The sequence below is a fragment of the Phaethon aethereus genome (assembly GCF_964289735.1).
Source record: "Phaethon aethereus genome assembly, chromosome: 15".
Lineage (NCBI taxonomy): Eukaryota > Metazoa > Chordata > Aves > Phaethontiformes > Phaethontidae > Phaethon > Phaethon aethereus.
The window spans coordinates 17737398-17761373 of NC_138591.1; the positions used below are offsets into that span (position 1 = coordinate 17737398).

At 44.9% G+C, this 23976-nt stretch overlaps 1 protein-coding gene across 1 annotated transcript in view; it reads left to right on the top strand.

Annotated features, from left to right (window-relative positions):
- Positions 1–5427: 5427 nt before the first annotated feature.
- The window catches only part of SEC14L5 (SEC14 like lipid binding 5), a gene marked incomplete at both ends in the record, with an annotated part of 31101 nt that continues 12552 nt past the window's right edge, over positions 5428–23976 (top strand). Inside the window, 5 exons of the mRNA XM_082006561.1 lie at positions 5428–5490; positions 20266–20415; positions 20550–20681; positions 22641–22769; positions 23455–23674. Coding sequence (XP_081862687.1) covers positions 5428–5490; positions 20266–20415; positions 20550–20681; positions 22641–22769; positions 23455–23674 — 694 coding nt within the window. The remainder of the gene's footprint in view (positions 5491–20265; positions 20416–20549; positions 20682–22640; positions 22770–23454; positions 23675–23976) is intronic.

Here is a 23976-nt window from a genome sequence, read left to right on the forward strand (position 1 = left end):
GCGGGAGGGAGGCGGCCGCGGCGGGCCCGCTTCTCCGGGGGTTCCCTCGGAGCGGCCGTGTGAGGGAGGGGGCGCGAGGGCGGTGAGGGGCGGCCGCCGTGCCTCGCGGTGTGCCCGCGCCCTCGGTGCGGAGCCGGGGGGGGACACCGGGAGCCGTTATCCCTGCGGCTCGGGGCGGCTGAGGGGGACATTTTAGCCGTAATCCTGCGGAGATTAGGGAGGGAGCGGGTGAAAACCCGTGTGGCGGTGAGGGGCAGGCTGGCTGAGCGTCGCTTCAGGTTTACTTAAAAGCCAAAACCCAACCAACCAAACAGAAATCAAAATACGGTTTTGAGGTTTGCTGGTTTCTCTCCTAGCTGGAGGAAGTTGGATAAGCGTCGGATCCCCTCCCGCTGGCGGTGGGCCGCCTCAGCGTGGGCCCACCCGCAGCGTGGAGGGTGCAGCGAGTGGGACCCCAGCTCCTTTCGCGTGCCGGCGTCAGCCTCGGTGCTGGTGTCGCTCCCCGAGAGTGGGGCACTGTCTGCCGAGCTCTTTGTAGGACTTAGAGTTAAAAAAAAAAAACAAACCAAACCAAACAACCCAAACAAAACTGGCCCTGAAGTATCTGTAAACTCAAAGGCTGACCCTGGTGAGGTGCTACTAAATGTATTGGTGTATTTGGGTCAGCTTCTGTATAAAACCCCACTGGCTTTAGGGCAGGGTTAAACCAAGCATGTGCTGCGCTCTGGGTCGCTTAACTCCTCCAAGTAGTAAAATCGGCTTGCGGAGAGTGAGAAGGGGGGGTTGTGCTGATGGCATCGCTTGTCCGGTTGGGTAATGAGCCTGTGTACGGCGTACCTGTGTTCAGAGAAAATATGGCTGCGAGCTTTACTCGGGGCAAGCTGAAACAGTTTTGTGCTGGTGCTTTGTTGCACTGTCAAGGGACCTGCTGACCAGACCTGCTGTTGTTTTATGTGTTAAGCTGAAGCATGTCTCCGTTCTTCAATTGAACTATTGGCTGTAGTGTTGATGGATAAAATGGCATGATATGACTTTCTATGGGGTAGCAAGGCAAGGAACGAGGAGCTTTCCTTCAAGAAAGCTTACCTACTGCTGCAGGTTGGCCAATACCAAGGATTTAGTATGTGGCTGTGTGTAAAAGGTCAGTGGTAGTTCTTTGGTGAGAAAATTAACTTATGAGATGAAGGTGAAGGCATGTATTAGGCATGAAGCTTATTTAATACATATATGGAAGAAACTGCTAGCTTTACAGGGCTTTGAGAGCTGATTGCTGTACGCTGTTCCTTTTTATTCTTCCCCTCTCTGCCAAAGAGACCGTTCCTTACTGTGTTGTAAAGAACGTGTGAATGTTGTTGTTTGCATGTTTGTGTTGCTTGTCTTTTGATTATAATCTGCAACAGGACTCCAGGCATCTCTTGTAAGGTGTACCGAGCCGTGGCTAGGCTCTGTGGCAGTGAGCTGGCTTGCAACCCTCCGTGCTGCTTCACCCCTGCACCGTAGGTGTTTCTCAGGAGTTAAGATGAAGTCCTGCCTGAGAAGATGTCTGCTTCTAAAAGATAGTAAAGGCTTATGCTGGCACCGTTCCACTTCGAGGCTTCCTTATATCAAGCTACGAAAGACTTGTTCTCAAGTTCTTACGTGAAAGAGCTCTAATAAATATCCTATAGCTTGGTACCGTCTTATTATGCGTGTTAAGCGTCGACTACTGTGTCAACACCTACCTAAGTGAAAGGCGTTTAAGGCAGAGGAAATGTCACACACCTTTCTCTCCACCTTCCTCTAGAAGCGGGGAGGAAAGACTACAGCCCTGCAGAGTCCCTCTTTTTCTAACTGGAAATATCAGCTTAGCTGGGTGCCACAGCTGGCATTCGCACGTTGTAATAGTATTTAAGGAAGTCTGGGATTTTGCTGTTTTTGGCTATTCTTTGTCAAAAACACCACCAAAAAAAATGGCACAATTGTCCTCTTCCAGCTGAAAAGAAGCCACCACCGGTGGGAGAAGTTAATAAAGTCGCTCGCCGCTGAGTTTCACTGTCCAGCGGGCAACTCTAATGTGGAAAGAGCTGAATGAGTTCATACTAGCCTGGGTGAAAAGCAGGGGTTGGGGGCTTTGATTCAGGGCTTTATGTATATTTAATATACAAACTCAATTTCTGATTTCCAACCATCTGGCTGTATTCAGTCAAGTAAGCCTCTCCTACAAATAGTAGAATAAAAGTTAAGCATATGGAAAAATCCCTCAGGTACGTAGTGGATGATTCTAAATAAAATGGAAGCATATAGTTAATACCACTGTCTCCTTTCCCTTGCTGTGTGTGTAGTGATGTGTATTCCTCATGGGACCCCTCACAGTCTTCAAGCTCGGCTAATAATGTAGTGGTAGCTTTGCAAGCTGTGTGTATGCCACTTCTTAAGAACCTGCCATTTCTCTGAAATGCTACCAAAGTTACAACAGGGAAATGCATGTGCCATCAGGGGTTCATGTCCTTCCATTTCATGCCCCCTTCCATGCCCTCCTTCCCCTGGTACGGTGCCAGCTGGTGTATCCCAAGCTTATAATTAACTCTCTGCCTTCTAGGGTTTGGTTCATCTGTGAATTGCCGTACGGGTTGTAGCAAAAGGGGGTACACAGGCCAGCTGGACGCTGCGGGCTGTTGAGCCTCTGCGCTGTTGGCACTGCTGTCAGTGTGTCACGGGATGCTTTGGGAAGTGTGGTAGCTGCTGCTGTTTTCTGTGTTCAGGTGTGCAGAAACTGAAACACTTTTAGTATCTAATTGGGATGGTTGAAGTAATTATTAGCTAGATATGTCGCTTCCATGCATTGACAGCTCCAGCCTCTGAATTTTTACAAACTGCACTGGGCTTGGCCAGCTGAAATCATGCTCTGGTGTTACCCAGTGAATGGCTACAGGTCTGCCTCCAGCTGTGGATTGGGGTTTCTAAGTGATCAAGCTGCAGTTTAGTGAGTCACTGCTCTTCAGCTGAGCTGTGTTTCTGAATATGTGCTTTTAGCCAGATGCCAATACGAAGTAGAGCAGGTAGCCTGGGCCACTGTAGAGGCTGGAGTGGTGTGATGGGTGTTTAAGGAGCAGACATACTCTGTAGTTGTATAGTTTCTTTCTGGTTTTCTTTACAAGGTGGTTGAACATACCCGTTTAGAATTTGGGTGGAATACACGAGATGACTTTAAAAACACATCTGTCTTTTTGGCTCTAAAGCCCTATGAGGGTGCATGCCTTTAGCTAATATGGCCCAACTGCCCAGAGGTAACACCTGAAAATCGTATTTATTACCAGTGCTAGTCATCCCTCTGTATCTGTGTGCACTGAGTAGCTACCTTGTACTGCCGTTTCTGATTTTTTTTTTTCTTCCTCCAGGGGTTATAGCTGGAGTCCTTCTAGCTTTGAGAAGCAGAATGACTGTGTCACAGGTCTGTTTTGAGGAGAGGGCGTAGAAGGTCTGCCACTGCATTTTCCCCAAGGTATGAAAGGTTTCTAGGGCAGGTGTGAGTTGTTGGCTGTCTTTCTTCCACAGCTTCCCATGGGTATAATGGTCACTGGCTCTTTTTCTCAAACTTCCCTCAACTAGAGAAGTCTGGGGCAGTAAACCGTGGCAATCGGGTATTGCAGCTGGTAGGGAGCAACAGATCTGTCCAAGCAGCATGGTTGAGGCTGTTGAACTACAGCTTGTGCCATCCTGCTATTTCATTGCTGGTGACTTTGTTTCTGGGCCGTGGGTGATTCTAGACTGACTGGTCTGTCCTCAGACTTCCTCCTGCAGAGGTCCCTGACCCCCTCCTACATAGGTGCAGGAATTCCTGGTTTAGCAGGCGAGGTCAGAACAGGCAGCTAAATACACTTAATGAGGCTTCTCTTGCTATATTTGCAGTTACTCGGAAGGTTCCTGCACAGTCTAGGTATCGCGCTTGCATAATCATATTACAGAGTTGTGTTACGAGGTGCCCCGTGCTTCTTGGCTCGGGTATCTGATATGTGATAGCAGCCCAGGCTTCCTGGGTGTTTGCTTGTCCCTGCTCCGCTCACTTCAGTTTGAGTTGGATGCTCTGCTGATGCATTCTCTCTGCATTTACTTGTTCTACGTGGACTGGCTTTTATTACCAGTAAGACTCCTAGAGATCCAGCAAGTCCTGAACATTGTTCCTTGGGTAGCGTGGTCCTCTGCAGAGTAATTGCCTGATTGCGAGACCCTTCTTCTACAAACATTCCCTGTTCTCAGGTACTCAAACTTTTAAAAGTCTTTTTCCCCTCTCCCTTGCTCAGATTTTTACTTTGTAATGGCATTTTGCAGCAGTCTTTCTGAGGGGGAATCTATTACCGTTTGCCCTTTAATTAATGTTTCACCTCCATTTTGGGGCGTAAAATGTCAGGGATAAGTCGTCTTAATGCTCTGACTGTTGACTTCAGTGCTACACTGCGTCATGTTGCTGAGGGCTGTGTCTGTTTAGCAGTGGAATTTGAGTGGGGTGGAATCAGCACAGTGTCTCAAACCAGCCGTCCAGTCTTTTGTGTTCCCGATGTTCATAGATGGTATTAATAGGAGCGATATAACGGAACCTAAAGCAGTTGCAGAAAGCAGCCTAATAACCTTTTTTTTTAATGGTGTATGTACTTCCTTGAGATGCTGGTTATTGATGCATACTTGAGGGTTAAAACACCAGCAAGAGAGTCTGAGGGAGGAATCCTGATGAGAACAGTGAGAGGTGGCTAGGAGAAATGAAATGCTGAGAACTGAATTGTTCCCATTGCTTGCAGTTATTTCCTTAGTTCAGCTGGAAGCAGTGGGCATCCAGTCAGTGGGATGTGATTGCTGGCTTAGCGTCAGGCATGTTCTTTAAGCATGCGGTTTCCTTTTTCTTTTAGTGGGTTAAAGCAACTGAATGCTACTTTGCACAAAAGCATTTAAAATAACAAGATATGGGAGGTTGTGGAAGCTTTCAACAAGGGGGATTTTGCACAATGATTGTAAATGTAATGCAGAAAAGGGGGATAGAAGGAAGTATGGCCACTTAAGCTTTGCCAAGCTCCTAAGACAGGCTCCTTCTCCAGCGTACAATTGATTCTAGCTTTACATCTCTGTTTTGGGCTTTAATTGTCGTGAGTTTTGTTGGAGCTCTAAGTTGAATTTGCTGCAGTCGTGTTGGGAAGCAGCAGAGGACACTACCATGTGCTGGACACAGCACTGGGCTGGCACTGCAAAGACCTGGCTTTTGTTCTGTCTCTGCCACTGACTTGCTAAGCCATGCTAGGCAAGATACTCTACCTAATATTCTTCCTCCTCTCTATTTGTGAGAAAGAGTTAAGGCTTCTAGCAAGGTCTGTTTGTGAAAATTGCTAGAATGTATTCTGGTGTTTGGTGTAAAGAATCTAAAATGTTCCAATTTCTTTCTATTACAGGTGTGTAGTAAAAATGGTGCAGAAATACCAGTCCCCAGTTCGAGTCTACAAATATCCTTTTGAGCTCGTCATGGCAGTGAGTAATACTCAGCACTTTTTCTTCTCCAGCTGCTAAGGGTTGCAACCTCAAGCTAGTGGGAGGTGAGGCACTGCAGTTTTAGCTAGCATGTCTTTGTGGCAACCTTACAGGTACATTGTGGGAACAGAGGTTTAGGTCTCATTATCTTTTTGTCCTTTCTTCAGTTTTCCATGAAAAATAAGAATAAACATCTCAGTATTTTAAGAGAGGCAGTTTAGTCATTGATGGGGGTGGGGGGAGGAATGCAACAAACCCCAACCTTCTTCACAAGGAAGGAAAAAATCGTGACATTCAGGTAGGCAGGGTCAGTTTGTGGCCAGACACAGCCTTCGCCTTATCACTAAATGCCATTCAGTTTAGAATCTCTCTAGATATGATCCCGGTCCGTATTGTAGGGTGTATGTATCTAGAACTTGATTCTAAATCATACAGAGCTTTTTGATTTGGTTAAAAGCTAGAAATCTTTGGAAAAACTCTTCGTATGGTTCTTCCCTGTTCACTCTGTGATTGAAGTGTTGGGAGATCTCTCTCTAAACTTTGATTTCCACAAGGGGCTTGAGGGCCCCTTGAGTGATAGAAGTTCTCTTGCTGGTGATGCAGAAAGCTAATGTGACCATGGCAGCTTCCTTAGGTAGAGTTTAACAATGTTTGTGATATTCTGGACTTACACTGCTCTTCAAGGTGCAAGTCCTCTTCAATGTGCAAAAATCCTTCTGAAAGGTTTGCTGTTTGCATTTCAAGGGCAGCACTGAGCATTTAGGCATTTATCTGAGATGCGTGCTTATAGACTCTTGCAAGGCTTTCTTTTGTAATCTGTTGGGCATTTCAGTCTACTGTAGGGATCCCTGAGACTTAGTATTTGCCACTTTAGTTAGCTGCTTTCTCCATTGTCTCTCTTCCCTGTTGAACAAGGACACCAATTTTTTAGTCAACTAGAGATCAAGAATGAAGCTGGAAAGCTATAGCCATTTCAGGTAGCTGACGTCGTTCCCATGAATGGAAGGGAGAGCCTGAAGTAATGCATTGCATTCCTCTTGACAACGTTGCCTCTTCTAGATTCCTGAGAAATAAGTGCCGTAAGATTTGTTTTATCCAACTATTATTTCAATAGGTAAAACTGTGGGAGAGATTAATGGACCCCAAAGGTAGCAGCAGTTCCTCAGATGAGAGTAGTTGCCATTCACTTTGCTCTCTGATGACCAAAATGAACACTCTTTTTTTTGACAGTTGGGCTCCCTCCCAAATTGCACCCCTCCCCTTTCCCCCCCCCCCGCCTCGATTTGCCAGGTCTGTTAACAGCCAAGCCAGTAACGTGCTGTAGAAGTGCCCCAGCCAGCCTGGGGCTGATGTCTGTGGCAGTTGAAACTTTTCTGGCCGTGTTCTTTGCTCTCTCAGTGCATCCTGCATTAGAATAAGACACCGGTGCTTGTTATGAAGATACTGGTGGTCTTCCCTCTATGCATACCTCTCCACATTCCTGTATCAGCAGGGTAAACCTAATACCAGATGCCCGTCAATAGATAGGCTGCTAATATAGGAGGGCTGCCTCTAGACAAATCCTTTGTAAGCTTGTTAGCAGAATGCCTAAAGATCAAGGTTTGATGGGTTTATTTTTCGAGTGGTTTAGTTTTATTTGCTTTCAGTTTTTCAACATAACAGGACTTAAAGTTCTCTGGGATTTCAGGGCTGGGATTGTAAATGTCATCCTTCAGTTGTTCAGCAAACTCAAATTCCCATTACCTTAGCAAAGTTATAGTCCTCTTTCTTATGAAGATCAAGTCAGGGTCACCCAAAGGACTGTGTAGTGCAGTAGGGAGCTGAATATAAACCCCTTAGTCCCTCTCTAATGTCCTGTAAAAACCATGTGTTCACAGCAGGATCTGCTTTATTGTGAAGACTGGTGTTACAGAGTACTGTTTCAATCTAGAGGCAGCCCATGCAGGCGGAGTAGGATGCAGGCTTCGTCGCATTTGATATGTTCAGATGGAGTCTTCCATTTGTGTGGAGGCAGGGCAGATTGCACAGAGCTGTCAGGCGCTAGCTGTCAGTTGCTGGAAGTTTTGCAGGGAGAGTGGGCGTATAGCGAAGCTGTTTCGCTCCTCGGCACGTGGCATTGCTGTTAATCCGCTTCAACACAGATCTGACAGCAGCCTCCTCGGCACGGGGAACCTGATCTTCAGCTGCTTTCATCTTTTCCTCTCAAATGCTTTGCGTGAACCTTTGGAGTGCCAAGGACCCATACCGTGGGTAATGGTAGGAAAGCAGAGGTCATGTGGGTGACCTCAAGACACCTCCTTATTCCACAGTTCTCTGTGCACCCGTCAGCCTGATACACTTGTGCTTGATTCCTCATCTGTATGACGGGGAGGGTCATACTTCCTGTGGTCTCTTCAGGCCATGTCATGAGGTAAGTTTTGTTTGTTAGGAAAAGTATTTTTCCCCAGAACCTCTGATGTTTGGACCCCACTATAGAAAACAGTGCGTGTGCTTCGTTCAGATATGAGGGCCTGAGAAATAGGGTTGTCATAGCCAAATGAGGCAAACGATTCATTGCTTCCTGGCCTTGTTCAAACACGCAGTGTTTCCCATGCCTTTTGTTGAGCCCTGCCATGAGAAACACAATTTATTTTCCTTGGGCTTGTACAGAGTGCATGTGTGTGCAGCTCATCCTCTAGACAGCACAGGGCTGTGCTTGACAGATGAGCCGGTGCTTTTACTGTTAATACCTTTGTTGTTGTGCGTGTCTCTGGATAATTGTCTATGGATTTACACTCTGCTGCTTAATACTTCTGCAGCTTGCGTTCTGGCATTTGCAGGCAGTAGATTTGATGTATCTTCCAAGTCCTTGGAGGGAGGAGCGCGTTCCCCTTCTTGCTCTCTTTGCCAGTCCTGTGCATCTGAGGAAGTAAAAAGGAATCAGCTTACCAAGTCTCTTCTGGCCATTCAGGAGTTCTGAACTTTTTCTTTCTCTTGTCCTCCCTTCTAAAAAGATTTAAACAAAAGATTATCTTTCAGCACCTGTCCAAATTCACAATAGTCATTTTTACCTGCTTTGTTCCTAATATGCACTCGCATTAAAGGATCAAAAATGTTACACTCTTCAAATTATAACTAGTGCCTGACATCTTTATCCCTTACACTTGGAAAGAACCTTGACATTTGTTATGCTTTGTTATCTTGCTGTGTTTTTTCCTTTCCGTTTTACCTCTCTCTTTTTGTGTGTGTGTGTGTCTCCTTTTAAATGGAGCTGTTCCCTCAAATGGGTTTCCGTGCCTCTCTGGGCCTGATCTTGTCTTCTCTTCAATTAGATCAGCAGGTTTGAGACTGCATGTCTCCTGATTTTATTTTACAGCCAAGAAAACCCCCAAGTATAAACATACTTTTTGTTTTCTTTGTGTAGTAGTTGTAGTTTTAAAGCTAAAAGGTTTTGTTTTTTTTACTAAAATGTTATGATGAGGGGAAAAAATCCAGAAGGAGAGGTAATTCTGCCACATAGCTCCTGAGTGATAGCTTCCTCTGATGTAAATTGTTGTGAGCCTTCTCTTATATATATGGAGATGAGAATTTGATGCATAGTTGTACGGGAAATAGAGCTAAAAGAGAGATTGCGTATTTAACATTATTTGTTGCCAATGAATTATTAGGTCAGATGAGATAGATTTAGCTGGAGAGTTTCATCTTTTAAAGTCGTAGGGAGTTTTGTTGCCATTAATTTTAGTAGTGCACTCAGCCCTTCACGCTTACAACTGACATCTGCCATTTTCACATACTTTATAGTATACACTAAGCTTGCTTAGGATGGTTCCGAAAGCTGAAATAACACCCCCAGGGCCTCTTACATGGTCTTCTGTACTCGATGTGTAGTTTGAGTTGCTGCAATAGCGGTGTAAATGAGAAACTTCATGACAGCGCTTCTGTCAATTGTTTCTCTTGCCACATTTACAATGCACTTCACGTTCAGCTCTTGCTCCTAATAGCAGTTTATGGTTTCCACTGCAAGTGAGGGGTCTTTCTGCACAGCCTGGTGCCAAGGGAATGGTAAAGGATGCAGATCCCGAAAAGGGGGATGTTCTGCTTGCAGGTTTTACACCTTGAACTAAATCAAACCTTTCGTCACTTTACTATCTGAGATTTTATCTCTTCTATGAAACAAAAGCTCTGCAAAACACAAAACTAGTAGGTTAAAGGCTGGGTTTAGTTAAAAGCTATATGTATGTGTGAAAATATATATGTAACTTGACATTTAAGCTTACTGCATACAGGATATCAGCTTTATGTTTGCAGGCTTTGAGAGGTTTACTACTGTTATCTAAAAATATGTCATGGTTTTGAAAAGATGGAACAAAGATCAGGCATTTGGAAGTTTGCAATAGCATCAGCTCTCATTGCATGTACCAGTTGTACTCCATGCTTAAGCTGAAACTGCTCTTGAGCCTCATATGTGTACGGTGTGAGTCAGTGCTTCTCTCTGCTCGACCTCATTTCTTGGTGCTGCCCACAGCATGCGTTGACACGTAAGAGCTGCTGCGAGCTCGATCTCTTGAAAATGCATGCATGGACAGCAGTGGTGTGTCTTTCTCACTGCGCTCGTTGAGTGGTACTCTTCAGTCTAGGGAGCTTCTGCTACGTGCAACATTAGTTTGGGGTGGGGGACGGTGGTTCTATGGGTGTGTGTGTGGTATACAGGCATTTCTTATCTCTGGCATCACTCTGACTCTAACAGATCTGTTAGGTGGCAGCTCATGATTTCCCCACCTGTGTCTGCAAGTGAAAGCTTGGTCATCGGAGGTCCTGGTCTGCCACCTGTACTTCCAAGCAGGTCTGTGACTGTTTTCTAGTTTTAGTGGCAATTCAGTGTTGTTTGCATGCAGTTGATCTGGAGTTCTACTTTACCTTACCTGAAAAATCAAGGAAATTAATGGAACCAGGGTGGCATATACTTCTGTTTCTTCTCAGTGTGGTTTGAGTGTTGGGGGCAGTAACAAGCTGGGTGGGAAATTTCATTTAGGCTACAAATGTTGCTGGTTTATTTGGAGTCAGAAAATTACTTCACATGGAGTGGGTAGTGGAGAGTATTCCTTCTCCATCGCCTTTACTCCCATCCTCTAACACAGGGTCATAGCCCATCAGAAGCAATCATCTGCAGTCCCTGTGAGATGTCTCTCATGCCTGATGCTACTGAAGCAGTCTTGCTGATAGTCACTGGATTTGGCAGGGGTCCTCACTCTTGCCCCCCCAAATAATAGGCTGATCCACCAGCAGCTCAGCCTTGACTACGCTAGCTATTTGCGCACTGGCAAAGCTGCTTTGCAGTCGCTGAAGTTTTGCTCACTTACAGCAGTTGCGGATCTAGCCCGCAGTTACACGCAAGAGTCAAACATCTGGTACGACTAAAACAAAAATGCATCATTTATTTCACAATCTTCCTGACATTCTTTTGTGCCAACGGTGTTGGGAGGGTTGTATGTGTAGTCTAATTGAAAGCAGCTCCTTGTTATTTTAGCTGTCAGGTTTAGCTGCAGGAGAAGAAACTCTGAATACTGAGGTCCAGGTCCTGACAGGTAGAATTGCTTTCCATACACCTTTTCAAAATTGCTTTTATTTGTGCCTTTTCAGCATCAACATGCATAGTGTTAAGGATGTTAGATCTTTAAGCAGCTTTATTTAATGACTTCTTCCTGTTGCATTTAGCACATTGAGTATACAAAGAGACTGCTTAAGTCCTGATATATCGTGCATGCTCTCTTCTCTAATGCTGTGGTGTCTTAAAGGATTCAATATTTCACTGACTGATGTGGTGATGCTTTTGCAGCAGAACCTTTGAGCCCTCTTTTGCTGGGTAGGCACCACAGTGTGGCCCAAACAGCTTGCAGTACACATTGGTAACAGATAAAATGGCATGCGAAAGCAGTATAATGTACAAGCAGACTGATGTCTAGCAAGGATCACGTTAGTTCTGTGGGTTTGTTTAGACTGACAAGTTCAATGTGTGTGTTCACAGCCCATCCAGGTCTCAGAAAGGCTGTTGCTGTCTTGCTACAAAGGATTCGCAGATTGTCTGTCTAGATCAACTACAGTGCAATGTCTTACAGTGCCTACAGCACAAATGCACCACAGAATACATTTTTTTGGGTTCCCGTATACTTAATTGTAATTACCGACTGGAATATCCCCATCTGGAGCTCCAAGTTGTTGTCATTGTTCTAGTATCGTCACAGGCTGGTTTTAAATAAAGAAAAGTAGAATCTTAACTAAAATGTTTGATGCTGGTTCATAGCCTCTGCCTTCAAGAACGAACTGTGGAACCAGAAGAGCACTTGCTGCAGGGAGAGCAGAGCAGTTTCTGGCAGCTGGAATCACTCTGAAGCAGCAGTGATGGTGCAGCTGATCAGAGGGCTGTGCAGAGCAGCCAAAGAGATTGGAGTGGAGCTCCGAGTGCAGCATCTGCAGGAGTGCCAGAGAAGAGGTTCCTGCAGTCACCTGCTACCCACCGTGTCCTTGGAGAGCCGCAGATGACATGCGGTAGAGCTTTGTAGCATGTAGCCTGCATGCCCAGTGCTCGAAAGCTCCTTTTTGGAGCTGCTGTGACGTAGGTAACGACACAGTTGTCAGATGCTGTCTGAAATGGTATTTCTGGTTGACAGTGCCCTAGAGATTGAGAGAACCAATGTGCAAGGGGGAAGAAGCTTTAAAATAACTATTCTTTGGTGTTCAGTCCATGTCACACGTGACATGAAATGTCCTGATAGTAATCTGAGCAGTAGTTAAGAAATACTCCCCTACAAAACAGAATCTATTCTCTCTGGCAGGATTGTTAGGTTAGAGCTTGTTAGACTGTTAGAACTTGTCCCTGGAGTGCAGACAAATAAATCATCTTTGGATGCGGATGGCCTGTCTGCAGCCACGGTCTGTGCCAGGTATTTTAAAGACAACAGGTTCCCTTGTCTCTTCTTGCCATGTTTTGAAGGTAGGTTTGTCACTATCAGAAGCTACTGGGTTAATGTTTTATGCACTTACAGGGGATCTAGTGTTGACTCAAGACATGATGCTTCAGCGTTACTTGATGGTTTGAAACCATGCTGTCAAGATAAACTATAAATATCACATCTTACTGTTAAGAAGCATTTGGCAAGAAAAATCTGAAAGTAATGATCTGTGTCAGCTGGGATGATTCTTCACAGCTGTATTCGTGAGTTCAGTCCCTGTGCTCTGCCACCACCACCTCCTGGTGTTAAGCAGGTTGAGAGTGAGCAATAGTCAGGCTGAGCAAAGAGCTGACATTTCTCTTGAGGGTATGGTGTGGGATGTTTCCCCTCAGGTGAGTAGAAAATGTTTGGTGAACGCTGTTTACCACAGCTGGTGGAAGCGGATGGAAGAACTGCTTATTCTTGCAGAGCTCTGGAGAACTGCTGGCAACTTCTGCACATCTGGCCTGCTTAGTCTGCCTTGTGGGGATCATGCAAGTCTCTGATAGCTTTGCATTGCCACTGCTAAGACTCCATTTGCTTGACAAGCATGGTTTAGGAGCGGATGGTGCTGGCATTATGTGTGGATTGGAGAGAAGATTTACAGTAATTTGATCATTCAAAGAGTCTATACAGGATAGTCCCTGTTCTCTTTAATCACCTGTCCAGCTGCACCACGGAGGCTTAGTTCTTTGAAGGATGAATGGTGTCTCAAGCTTAATCTGATCAGTGCAGTCTAGTGCTGGAATGGATGAGCTCTAAAGTAAGCTGTAGTTCAATGGCATGGCAGTATAGCACAAGGAGACGCACATAGCTGGAGGCAGCACCATTATCTAATATTCCAGGAGTGACCCTTTTCTACTGAGTGTGCAGGTGCAGAAGACCAGTAGGAAGCTCTTGAACGGGGACTAAAAGAGGTGAGAAAATTTAGAATCATTATCGATTGTTACATCTTGACCAGCATGGATGATTTTTTTTTTTTAAACTGCGAAGCACAGTGACCTGCCCAATTTTGACCCTGAATTATGGCCAGTTTGTATAAATTCTCACAGCAGCTTCTGGCAATGACAGATTGTTTTTCCAACTAGGCATTACTTTGTAAGCCAGCCTTCTTGATTTTTGGGGTGATTCACTGAGCAGTGTGTGATGTAACACTTGATTGCTGTTTTGCTCTTTAAGGTATTGGTCACCTGAGATGTCTGCTTCCTTGCCCTCCTATTTCTTTCCACAATGGGCTGTGGCAAATCTGTCCAACCAGCTAGCAATGGTTCCTGGATAAGGCATCGCTTCCGTAGCTATTTGTAAAGGCTGATGCGTTGTGCTGTTTGTCGCTTGAACTGCTCCACCACCAAGTTTCTTCTCTCTGGTAAGCAGAGGAGAATGCTAGAGGAGAATTGCTTGAATGGGACGTTGTTTCCTCTCAGACAGGAGGTCAGGCACGTTGGTAGTTTCCTGGGATAGCTTTGTGCAGCTGCAGTGCACGTCCTGGTTTTAGTAGGTTTGCTGTGTCACTCAGTTGTGCCTGTATTGTAATAGACAGCTGCTGCTCCCTGAATTGTTTCTTTCACCAAAATCTGAAGAAATGAGGCAAATTATTGGCTGTAGTCCATGGAGAAATAACACTGGGTCAATGTTTGTAGCCTGGGTACTGTGGTCCAGTGGACTTCTCACTGGCAAATCTTTTTTTCTGCTTTCCAGCAAAAGTGTTTTGGTTTTTTTCTCAGACCCAAAGACTTTTTCTGCTACTCTGCAGATGCTTCGTGCCCCCTTAAAATGAAGTTCCCTTTTCCCTCACTTCAGTGCATTTCTGCACCCCAAATATCCATTTGAGCCCTCCCCTCTCCCAATTTTTCCACGTGTGGTTTTTTTTTTGTGCTACTATGGTTAGTGAGAAGCTGGTATCTGTTCTAGTGATTACAAAGTAAATGGATTATTGTCTGGTGAATGCAGACCCTGTGGTTCCCTTCAGCGGTTAGACCAAGTAGTAGGAGGTACTGCAAGATGAAATGATTATGTTTTCCTAGAAGGCCATAATTTGAAAACACCTGAATTTGGAGACATATTTATGTATCATTAGCTAGTATCAAAGTAGTCCAAATGCATCCACTTTCTATTTAAAAGTGATGAGGGGTCTTATCTTGCTTCTCATCATCTCTTTTCAAAGGGATGATGATCTGGACATGTCTGTCTCAAAATCTGGTATCATATCTCCTCCTGACTTCCTGTTCATCTGAACATAGATGTCCATTTTCTTCCTTTATCCTGGCACACTGCATACGGCTGTAACGTGGCCTTGAGGAATCTCGTTAATACAGATTTAAACTCTGTGTTTGATCATGAAAGTTTGAAGTGTTTTAGCTCTTACCACAAGGATGAAGTCTTATCCTTGTAACATATTCGTATAATATTGACTATAACAGTGTCTGTCTACATCAGGTGTGTAAGTTTAGTTCCGTCATGTGTTCTACACAATGTAATTTTCCCCAATAGCTGAGCTATACTTTGCTAAAGGGTCTGCCTGCTGATAGGGAGCATCCAAACCAGGTTGCCCGTTTGCTGTGTATTAGTGAGAAGCTTGAAGAATCAACTCTTTGAGGTGACTGGTGTGGGGAGAAAGCCAGAACTGCTGCTCTGGGAGTCAGTTTGCAGCCCCAAGACTAAGAGGATAACATTCCCTCTAGGATATTAAGGTATGGAACTAGATCATCTAACAAAAGCTGCCTCTTGTTGGAGCATGTTGGAACCACTCAGGACCCAGCAGACATTGGGCTGAAAGAAAGTGTCAGGAGCCTCAATCGGCGTGGGAGAATTTGGTTTTTGAGGTGTTTTGTTTCATGCAGTAATTCAGTGCTTGGACGTCCCTATTGTTTTGGATTCCTAAGGCTTCTGTTGTGGAATTGATTTCAAGGTCACTTGCTAGAGAAGGATGTTGAAACCTGCAGAGGAGAAACAGGAGTAGCTGTTATGAAAGATCCTGCCCTCCGGCCATGTCCTCTGGATCATGTAGGCCACGGCAGCGGTGCAGCTATTGTCAGTCTACAGGAGGTTAAACTGATGGGGGAGCAGGAACACGCTTGCACCATCGATACATCTAACACCTTGGTGCTAGGAAGGTGAAGGACTTGGAGAGGACCTCTGTGCTCTGGAGGGGAAGGGGTTAAGTAGGTGTAATAGAGAGCTTGTAGAGGAGGGTAATTTCCCCTTTTCTCTGTGGTTGTGAGGCTTCAGAATGTCATTTTTTGTTTTTGACACTTGTATTCTTGTGTAACCTGTTCTTGTTTGGCAGCTGGCTGGCCTTCAGGGCAATCTCTTCTCACAGATGCATTTCTTTGTACTGGTTATTGTGTATTTCACCAACAATTTAGGACACTTAAGTGTGGCTTCCTTGCATTGTCCTCCAAGACTCTCTTCTCCCAAGTTGTTTTCATCTATCGCAGTGTTGGTCCCATAATCCATTTGGCTAGCGTAGGTAAAACCACTCAGACTCATCTTCCAGGAGATTGCAGGGCAAAACCTTGGTCGAAGCACTCTGCTGATTTCATAGTCAGCCATGTCACTGTTGATTAATCGTTGCTTGGTGTGATTAATCATTTGTCAGCTCCTGTGGCACGAAGGGGTCTTGGACTGGGATGCAGAGGCCACTGCGTAAGTAGTTTGAAATAGCCTTGTCTGTGCTACCACTAATCTGGGTTTAGGCGGTAAGACTGGAGAGACTCCCTTCTCCAGCACCCCGTGCCGTGGAAGACCCCGTGGCTGCTTGGCCACGCGTGTTGCAGCAGCATGTGCGCCGAGGCGCTTCGTGATAGCGGGGCAGGTCGTGCCAGCGGCATGTTCACACAAACACGTGCACTGCAGCCTTGCACAAATTTCCCTTGTCTTCCCTCCTGCGTGAAAGGAAGATCTGACACTACCGAAACCTTGAGTATCTGTTATGCCTTTCCTGTGTGTTTAAAATTTTTTTTTTAGCTAGAAATTGCTTCACTTGTACATTTTTTCATTTATTTTCTCCTTTTTTTGAAATTTTTAATTCCAACAGGCTGTCATCTCTATCTAAATGTTTTTGTTTTGTGGTTTTTTTTTTTACACTTCAGATGCACCCAAAACCGATTGGTTATATTTCCAAGTGAAATACCTTGGGGAGTTTAGACAGATCCCAAATTCCTCTGTCTTCACCCAGCTCTCTTGTGAAATTTAATGTATCATTTCAGTCCGAGGGAGATAACTGCAAAAATTTAAATGACATTTGTATGTCTGTCACATTATGTATAGAGTCCATGACAAAAAAACAACCCCAACATTGTACTGGTTTTTGCAACAATCCTTTTTTAAGGAATCTGGGAAAAAAATAGCTTGATTTAGGGAAGGACACTGGTGGGCCTGCACCACCAGCTGTTGTGAAAGGGTTGTTTTGGGTACAAAGCGAGCATGTTAATCTAGAGTTACTGCAGCAAGGAGATGAAAGAGCAAATGCAGGCAGATTAGCAGCCAAAGTATTAAAACAAGCTAATATTAAGTACTCTGTGCCTTTCATTTGCCTGGGATATTCTGTTGTTCACCTTGCATGCTGCAGAATTGGAGAGGAGGAGGAAATAACTAGTTCTGGCAACAGCTTGAAAAAAAGTAAAATATTTCGTTTTGCCTCAGTTTCAGTTGACAATCCAACTTTATTATGACTGCAGTGTGGTTCTTCAGCTGTCCTTCATATGGTCTCAGGCATCTTCGGCTGCTGTATTTTTAGAGTTGTGCAAAGAAGATTAGCAAAGGACTTAGAATCCCTTTCCCACATTGATATTTTCTCAAATATGGAAATGTTCCACCTATACAGGTGATGGGTTCGGGCTATTATCTTCGTTATATCAGCAGGGCTGTGCATAGACACGTGCCTCTGCCATGACCTTTCTTCATTCTTCAGATGTTGTTTAGCTGTCCAGAATAGTGACTGCACTGTTAGCAGTTGTCCTGGTCTTGGTTTTGCTAGATTTAATGACAGGTTATTAGGAAGCCTGTCTCCAGCTGCGTCAAGTACATAGAGGAGGAAAAAAAACCCAGCTGTGTATTGAGATCCAGTGGCTTTATCTTCAAATCGGAGTCAGAGGTACCTGGATTCAGTGATGGTGTGGAGGGCTTCAGATTGGCCATTATAGCCTTTCGGTGGCAGAGGAGGCACTTACAGCTCAGTACTCCTGGTGAAGCTGTTGAAGTGAGGCCTTTGGAGGGTATCTGTGCTTTGATCATCTGCTGTCCTAGTATAAGAGCTCTTGTTTCATTGCAAACTCCCTCAAATGTTCATGGCACAGCTGCTTTGCACCTCTTAAATTTGTGGGAAATCATGAGTACTTGGGGCAAGAAATTCTTGGCCAGCCCTAATCCTGACCCAGAGAACTACGTGGTGTTGGCTCAGCCTTGGCTTCCTATGGTTAGTCCTTGCTCATTGAACATGGAGCCCTGGAACGTATGATGGCTCCTTGCCCGGAGGTGTGAGCCGAGGCGGTGGAGAGCGTGCCTGAGTTCAGGCAGCAAGGGATATGGTGCGTAGCTGAGGATGAGGAAGGCCTGGCACTCCTTGCAGGAGCAGAGGTGCGGGATTTAAGGGGTATTTAGGCAGACTTGCCATTAGCTGTCAAGCCTGTGGACAACTCTAGTACCGTTCTCACATGGTCTTCCAGCACTCAAGGTGTTCCCTAGCCTCTGTGCTCGCTGCTGTTTTCCAAAGTCATGAGATTAATGGGGACAGCCTTCTTTTAGGGTAGGGTTTTCAGTTATGCTTTTTGCAAGTGTGATGAGGGCGTGTGTAAGCAGTGGCATGGGACAAACGGTTGAAAAACGATTGCTAAATGTTCTTGTATTCTAGTGGCCTACCAAGGTGTTCACGGATTTCACTGCCTGAATGCTGAGACTTGTAATTAAGAATGGGTAGTCTGGGTGGCCTGGAGATGCTCTTGCTGGAATAGAAAAGATTAGCAAGGGAGAAGAAGCTTTGAGCTCATGATAGCACTAGATGGTGGTTTGGAGTCTGGAGGGTTGGGAGAGGGCAGGTAGCGGCACAAGTAGGAAGTATTAACTATGCCTGAGAAGATTAATGTGCTGGCAACTGCAGATATTGGAGAGTGGGTGATAAGGGATGCACCCCTTATGCTCTGTGACCCTTGAGAGAAGTGCAGGATACCAGGCATGGGTAGCGCGAAGCATCTCGCGGCCGTGCTGGACAGCCGCCTGTGAATTTCTGTCGTAACAAATTAAGCTTCTTAAAGCAAAGAGCGTGCTTTTGTGGTATGGAGCCAGGTGGACTGGTGTCGAAAACAGTCACTTGCCATGGGAAGCTTTGCGTTTGTCTAAAATACTTTAGCTGTGATCAGGAGAGAAAAGCGCAGGTAGAGGCCTCACAGAGACGGGGAAAGTTCTCCAAGAAACACGGCAAATCAAGCAGAACATCACTCGAGGACTTGGACACGGTGGTTAAAGACCTGTGCACTTTGTTCCTGGCCAGAACTCCAGCTGGTAGTCTGCTTGCACTTTCCTCCTGGTACTAGAGCAACACGATAATCTGAAATAACTTCGGAGGTCTAGGAGCAGGAGGTATGGAATGTGTCCTTAAGTGCCTGAGCTATTTTAAGAGCAGGTATTACTCACAGCACCAGGCTACATGAATACATAGGGGTAACCAGCTTTGAACTGCGGTGGGAATGGAGAACGCAGCCATCCCTGAGCATGCCCATGGTGCTGTGCATGTGCTGACAACTGAGCTGATCTCGATCATTATCACATTAATATTTTCTTCTGTGGTAGATAAAAATATAAATACTCATGAGGGAATTATATGCCATCTAAAATGATTATGTCTTACAGAAGATGGGAAGATGGCAGCAGTTCGTAGAGGTTAGGCTCATCTGTGGAATGATAGGAAAAAAAAAAAAAATCTAATGACCAAAATGGTGTAGCTCTGAGTGCAGTGGGAAGAACATGGGTTCTCCTGTTGGAGCTGTAGTTGAATTCAGGGCTTCTTGTGCAGCTCGTGCTAGTGTTGCTTCAATTACGTATTCCCAATAGCATCCCAACATGCAAAGGATTTTTCAGAAATCCAAGGGAAACATTCCATCCTGCAAAGATCTTGCAATATAATGAGAAATGGAGAGATTAGGGGGAGAGGAGCAACAGTAGGTAGCATTTATGCAAGTTAACTTTGTTTGCTGCACGTGCCATGGAAAGCCGAGTTTTAGCTAGAGCTATTAGAGAAGCTTTGGATAAAAGGCTTTTCAGAGGGATGTGGGTTAATTAAAACAAGGAAGACTTCAGAACCAGGACAGAACTGTTTTAGAAATAGACAAATCAAGGCAAAGTGCATAGCCAGTAATTGGTGGTCTTACCCTTGATAGTCTAGGACAGCTAGAACCGTTTTTAAGGCACAGGAGTATTCAATATTTTAAAACAGCTTCTTCATACAAGCAATATGTCTGACTTGAATTTTATTATCCCTGGATCAAGTCTTTTGCTAGCTAAAGATTAGGTTCCTGATGTTCAAGTTACTGAGTCCCTTCCCAGTACTCTTTAACAACAGGCTTTTGTTTGTGCTTCATGTGTGAAAGAAAAGTTATGTTAAGACACGCTTAGCTAGATGACTGACGTGAGTGGGTGCTGGCTCTGTTCATAATTATTTTGCCTTAATTTCAACCCCTGCATTGGCTCCCCTTTTCTCAGAGGTGAAGGGCATCTGTTTTGTTGGACTCCTGCTGGAAGGGAAATAATTCATTCAGAAAGAGTTAAAGTTGATCTAGTCAGAAGCTGAAATTTGTTTTGTTTTCACTTCTAGGCATATGAAAAGCGCTTTCCTACATGTCCAGAGATCCCAGTCTTCCTGGGGAGTGAAATCTTGCATGAATCCAGGAGTGATGACGGAGCTATACATATCATTGAACGGAGCTGCAAACTGAACGTGGATGCTCCTAGGCTGCTAAAGAAGGCAAGTGGAACCTAGAGGGTAGAGAGTCCTGGATTTTGTTGGCTGGCTCAGATAGATAAAGGCTCCTAAAGTTACTCTTTCTCTCTCTCTCTCTCTCTTTTTTTTTTTTTTTTTTGGTTCTTCATCCTTCTCAGATTGCAGGGGTAGAGTATGTTTTCTTCATCCAGAAAAACACAGTGAACTGGAAAGAGCGAACTCTCCGCATTGAAGCGCACAATGAGACTTTTGCCAACCGTGTTGTTGTCCTTGAGACATGTAGCTACTCAGTAAGTGCCTTGTTTCTACTTGTCTGTGAAGGAAGTGTTGAAAGCCATGTGCTAACATACAGGGTGAAGCTGCTTGAATGAACTTGGGAACACTGGACTACCACGTGATATGGTTAGATACTCTTAGACTGGAAGGCCGTCGAGTTTTAGGGTGCGAGCTTTTTCCAGTGCTTTCACAGGGCTTCACAAACTTTTAGGTTGATTTGTGATTCTCTGATAGGAGTGTTAGGTCCTGAGGTGAGAGTAGAAAACGCAGCTGGTGCTCCAGAACTGATGATGTTCCCGGAATTTCTTTTGGGTTGAAATTCAGGTTGTTAAAAACATTTGGAGCTTGGGCATGTATTTAGATCTGGATATTTAGAAGGAAAACCTTAGTATCTATTATGATGAGGGCCAGAGGAAAGTCTGGCAATTTATTTTGCCCACAAATAAATGAAAGTTTTAGCATCTTGTCATGATCTTCACGCTCTAAATATTTGGAGAAAGGTCTTGAGCCTTATTTGTGGCCTGGGGTGACTCATTTTGTGGCTGTGTCTTCAGCAGTAGTGTGCCATTTCACTGTAATTGTGCTGTTAGGGCTCAGTCACCATTAAATAGCTTCATCTGTTTCTGGAAGCAATCAGATACTGCTTTTTGTTCCCTAAACAAAAGTCCAGATCCTGTTACTTACATGCCCTTTTGGCAACTGGACAACAGCTCAGCTTCTTTGGGAGTAAGCAAGCTGTAGGTAGCTTTTGTTTCAAGCAAGACAAAGAGTTGAAAAACTATGAATATTTTGGTTGGTGAGGGGGCTTCCTGAGCCAGAGATCACTTGGTGGCTATGTGGAGCTTCCTAAAAAACTACAGTCAGTCAAACTTCCATCATTGTGAAAGGCGCTGACAGATCCGAAATGCTCCCAGGTCAACTCTGGAATCGCTCAGACATTGTTGCACTTGCTGATTTTGGCCTTGTTGCCTCCGGCTCCTGTCCTTCGGAAGGAAATGTCAGCAGCTGGACTTTGAGGGGAGCGCTTTTCCTGGAACAGGGCGGGAGCTAGCTGCCTGCATCCTCAAGATGGTTCCCTGCTCTATTTTTACCAGTTCCCTTTTCCCTGCCAGAGTCCACCGGAAACAGGTTTAGTCTCGTCTTTCTTTTTCTGCAGTGTTCTCTGAAGCAACTTGGAGAAATGTGATCCTGCTCTTGCAGTTACTTAATACCTCCCCTGGGGAAATTTGTGTCCTTTATAGAGCTTTTATCTTTGTGTGTGGGCTGGAATTTTTTCTTTCGTGTCAGTTTGAACAGCAGCACCTACAGAGAAAAGGCAGAGCCCTCTCAGAAAAGGGTTAAATTTGAAAGAGGACAAGATTATGTAGGTTTTTAGCATATATACAGTAACTGAGGGGAAATGGCTAGAAAGGGAAGGTGGATATTGAACTGACAGTGGGAAAACTCCCCGCACTGCTATATCTCCTGTGTTTTGGGGGGAAGACTGACGTTAGTGGCTAAGTTTCCTATCCAAAACGAGAAAAAAAACCTTGTTTTGCATTTCTCTTCCTTTGCAGATGGCGGGGGGGCGCTTAATTGTGTGTTCTGAGAGGCTATTCCTGCCTTTCTGTAAGGAGATCATGACATGATGGCTTCAAGTGGGCAGTCTCACTACTACTTTAGTGCGACTTCTGCTACGAATATTGCTGTTCAGGTCTGCTGGGGCAGAGATGGATCTTAATCTTTATTTGTTTGTACGTGTGAAGAATGCTGGGTTAACCACAAATGTCCGTATGTCCAGTTCATGATGTGTTTCTATTAATCTAGGAGAATTAAACTGAGGGTTAAATGTGGGTCTGTCGGTGCCTTGTAGGAAGCCTTTTCAGCCCCCTCGCTCTGGAGATTAAATAGCCAGTGTGGGTACCGGGGCAAGGGCCCTGCCATAATGTGAACTACCTCCTACCATCCAACGGTATGTATATTTTTGGGCTTAGGTTCACCCTGAGAATGAAGAGTGGACTTGCTTTGAACAGTCTGCATCTCTTGACATCAAGTCATTTTTTGGCTTTGAAAGCACAGTGGAAAAAATTGCCATGAAGCAGTACACTTCAAACATCAAGCGGGTAAGATGGGCTTCCCTTTGTGCCATAAAAAGAAAATCAAACGCCTGCTCTCAGTGTTGCTTCTATTTTCTTGTCTGTAAAATAGACCCACTATAGTTTTATACACTCGCATACGTCTCTGAAATCCCTCAGTAGGGGAAACAAAGAAAAAGCCAGTGTGCAGTGAGCAAAAACAATCTGCTTGCTGGAATGTGTCTGTGCAGGGGAGGGAGCAGGCTGTACCAGAGGAGGACAGCAGTGGATGCTGTGGGTACCAGGCTCCTCAGACACTGAGGACACTGTTCTCATGCAAGACAAGAAAGTTCTGGGTAAAAATCAGCACCCTGTCTCTCCAGTAGCTTGGGCAGAGGTGCCTTCCTTTGGGTGGCTTTTTCCCCTGGGCTGCAGAGGAACAGGGCAGCTAACTGATAGTTTTGGAGCAGGAGAATGGGATAAAAGCGTTATAAAGGTAGCTGCATCCATAGCATCGGAATTTGCCTGGCCACTGTTAAAATTCACCATTTGTATGGTGCTTTCATACTGGAATTTTTCCAGCCGGGTCATGCAGGTGGAAGGAGGCAACTATTTCCCTTCTGTTTTGTCTCTAACAGCATTAGTCATCTGTCCTGAGGAAAACTCTTCTGTACCTTGCTGATTTTGGGGAGATGGGATTGTTTTTTTTCCTAATGAGAGTTTTCCGCTTCAGGGCAAGGAAGTGATTGAACACTATCTGAAGGAGCTGATCTCCCAAGGGATCACATTCATCCCTCGCTGGACACCTCCCCCAGTGTGCCGACAGAAGGATGAGCAAACCCCGGCTGTTGGACAGGATGCTGGTGACGTACCGCTGGACTCTGGGGCTCGTGGAACCACCAAAGAGCAAACTGGCACCTCCTGCCCTCCAGCAGAGGCTGTCAGCCCTGACGGTATGCACTGCCCCGGCAGTAGCAGCTGCTGGTGATCTAAATACCTTGAGTAGCACTAACGGGTTTATTTTTATTTTTTTGGCATGATGTTTTTCTTCTGGATTGTGGGTGGAGAGGAGGGGAAGTTATTTTCTTCCTTCAAGGAAAACACAAACACAAACAATGGAACTTTTTTTCCCAAAATTGAAAAGCCAAGAAAAGCTGTGCAGGCAGTATGTTTTTGTTTGAAGTTAGAAAAAAAACTTGGTTTTGATCTGACCTTTAAGATATTTTATACTTTAAATTGGACAAACATAAAGGTA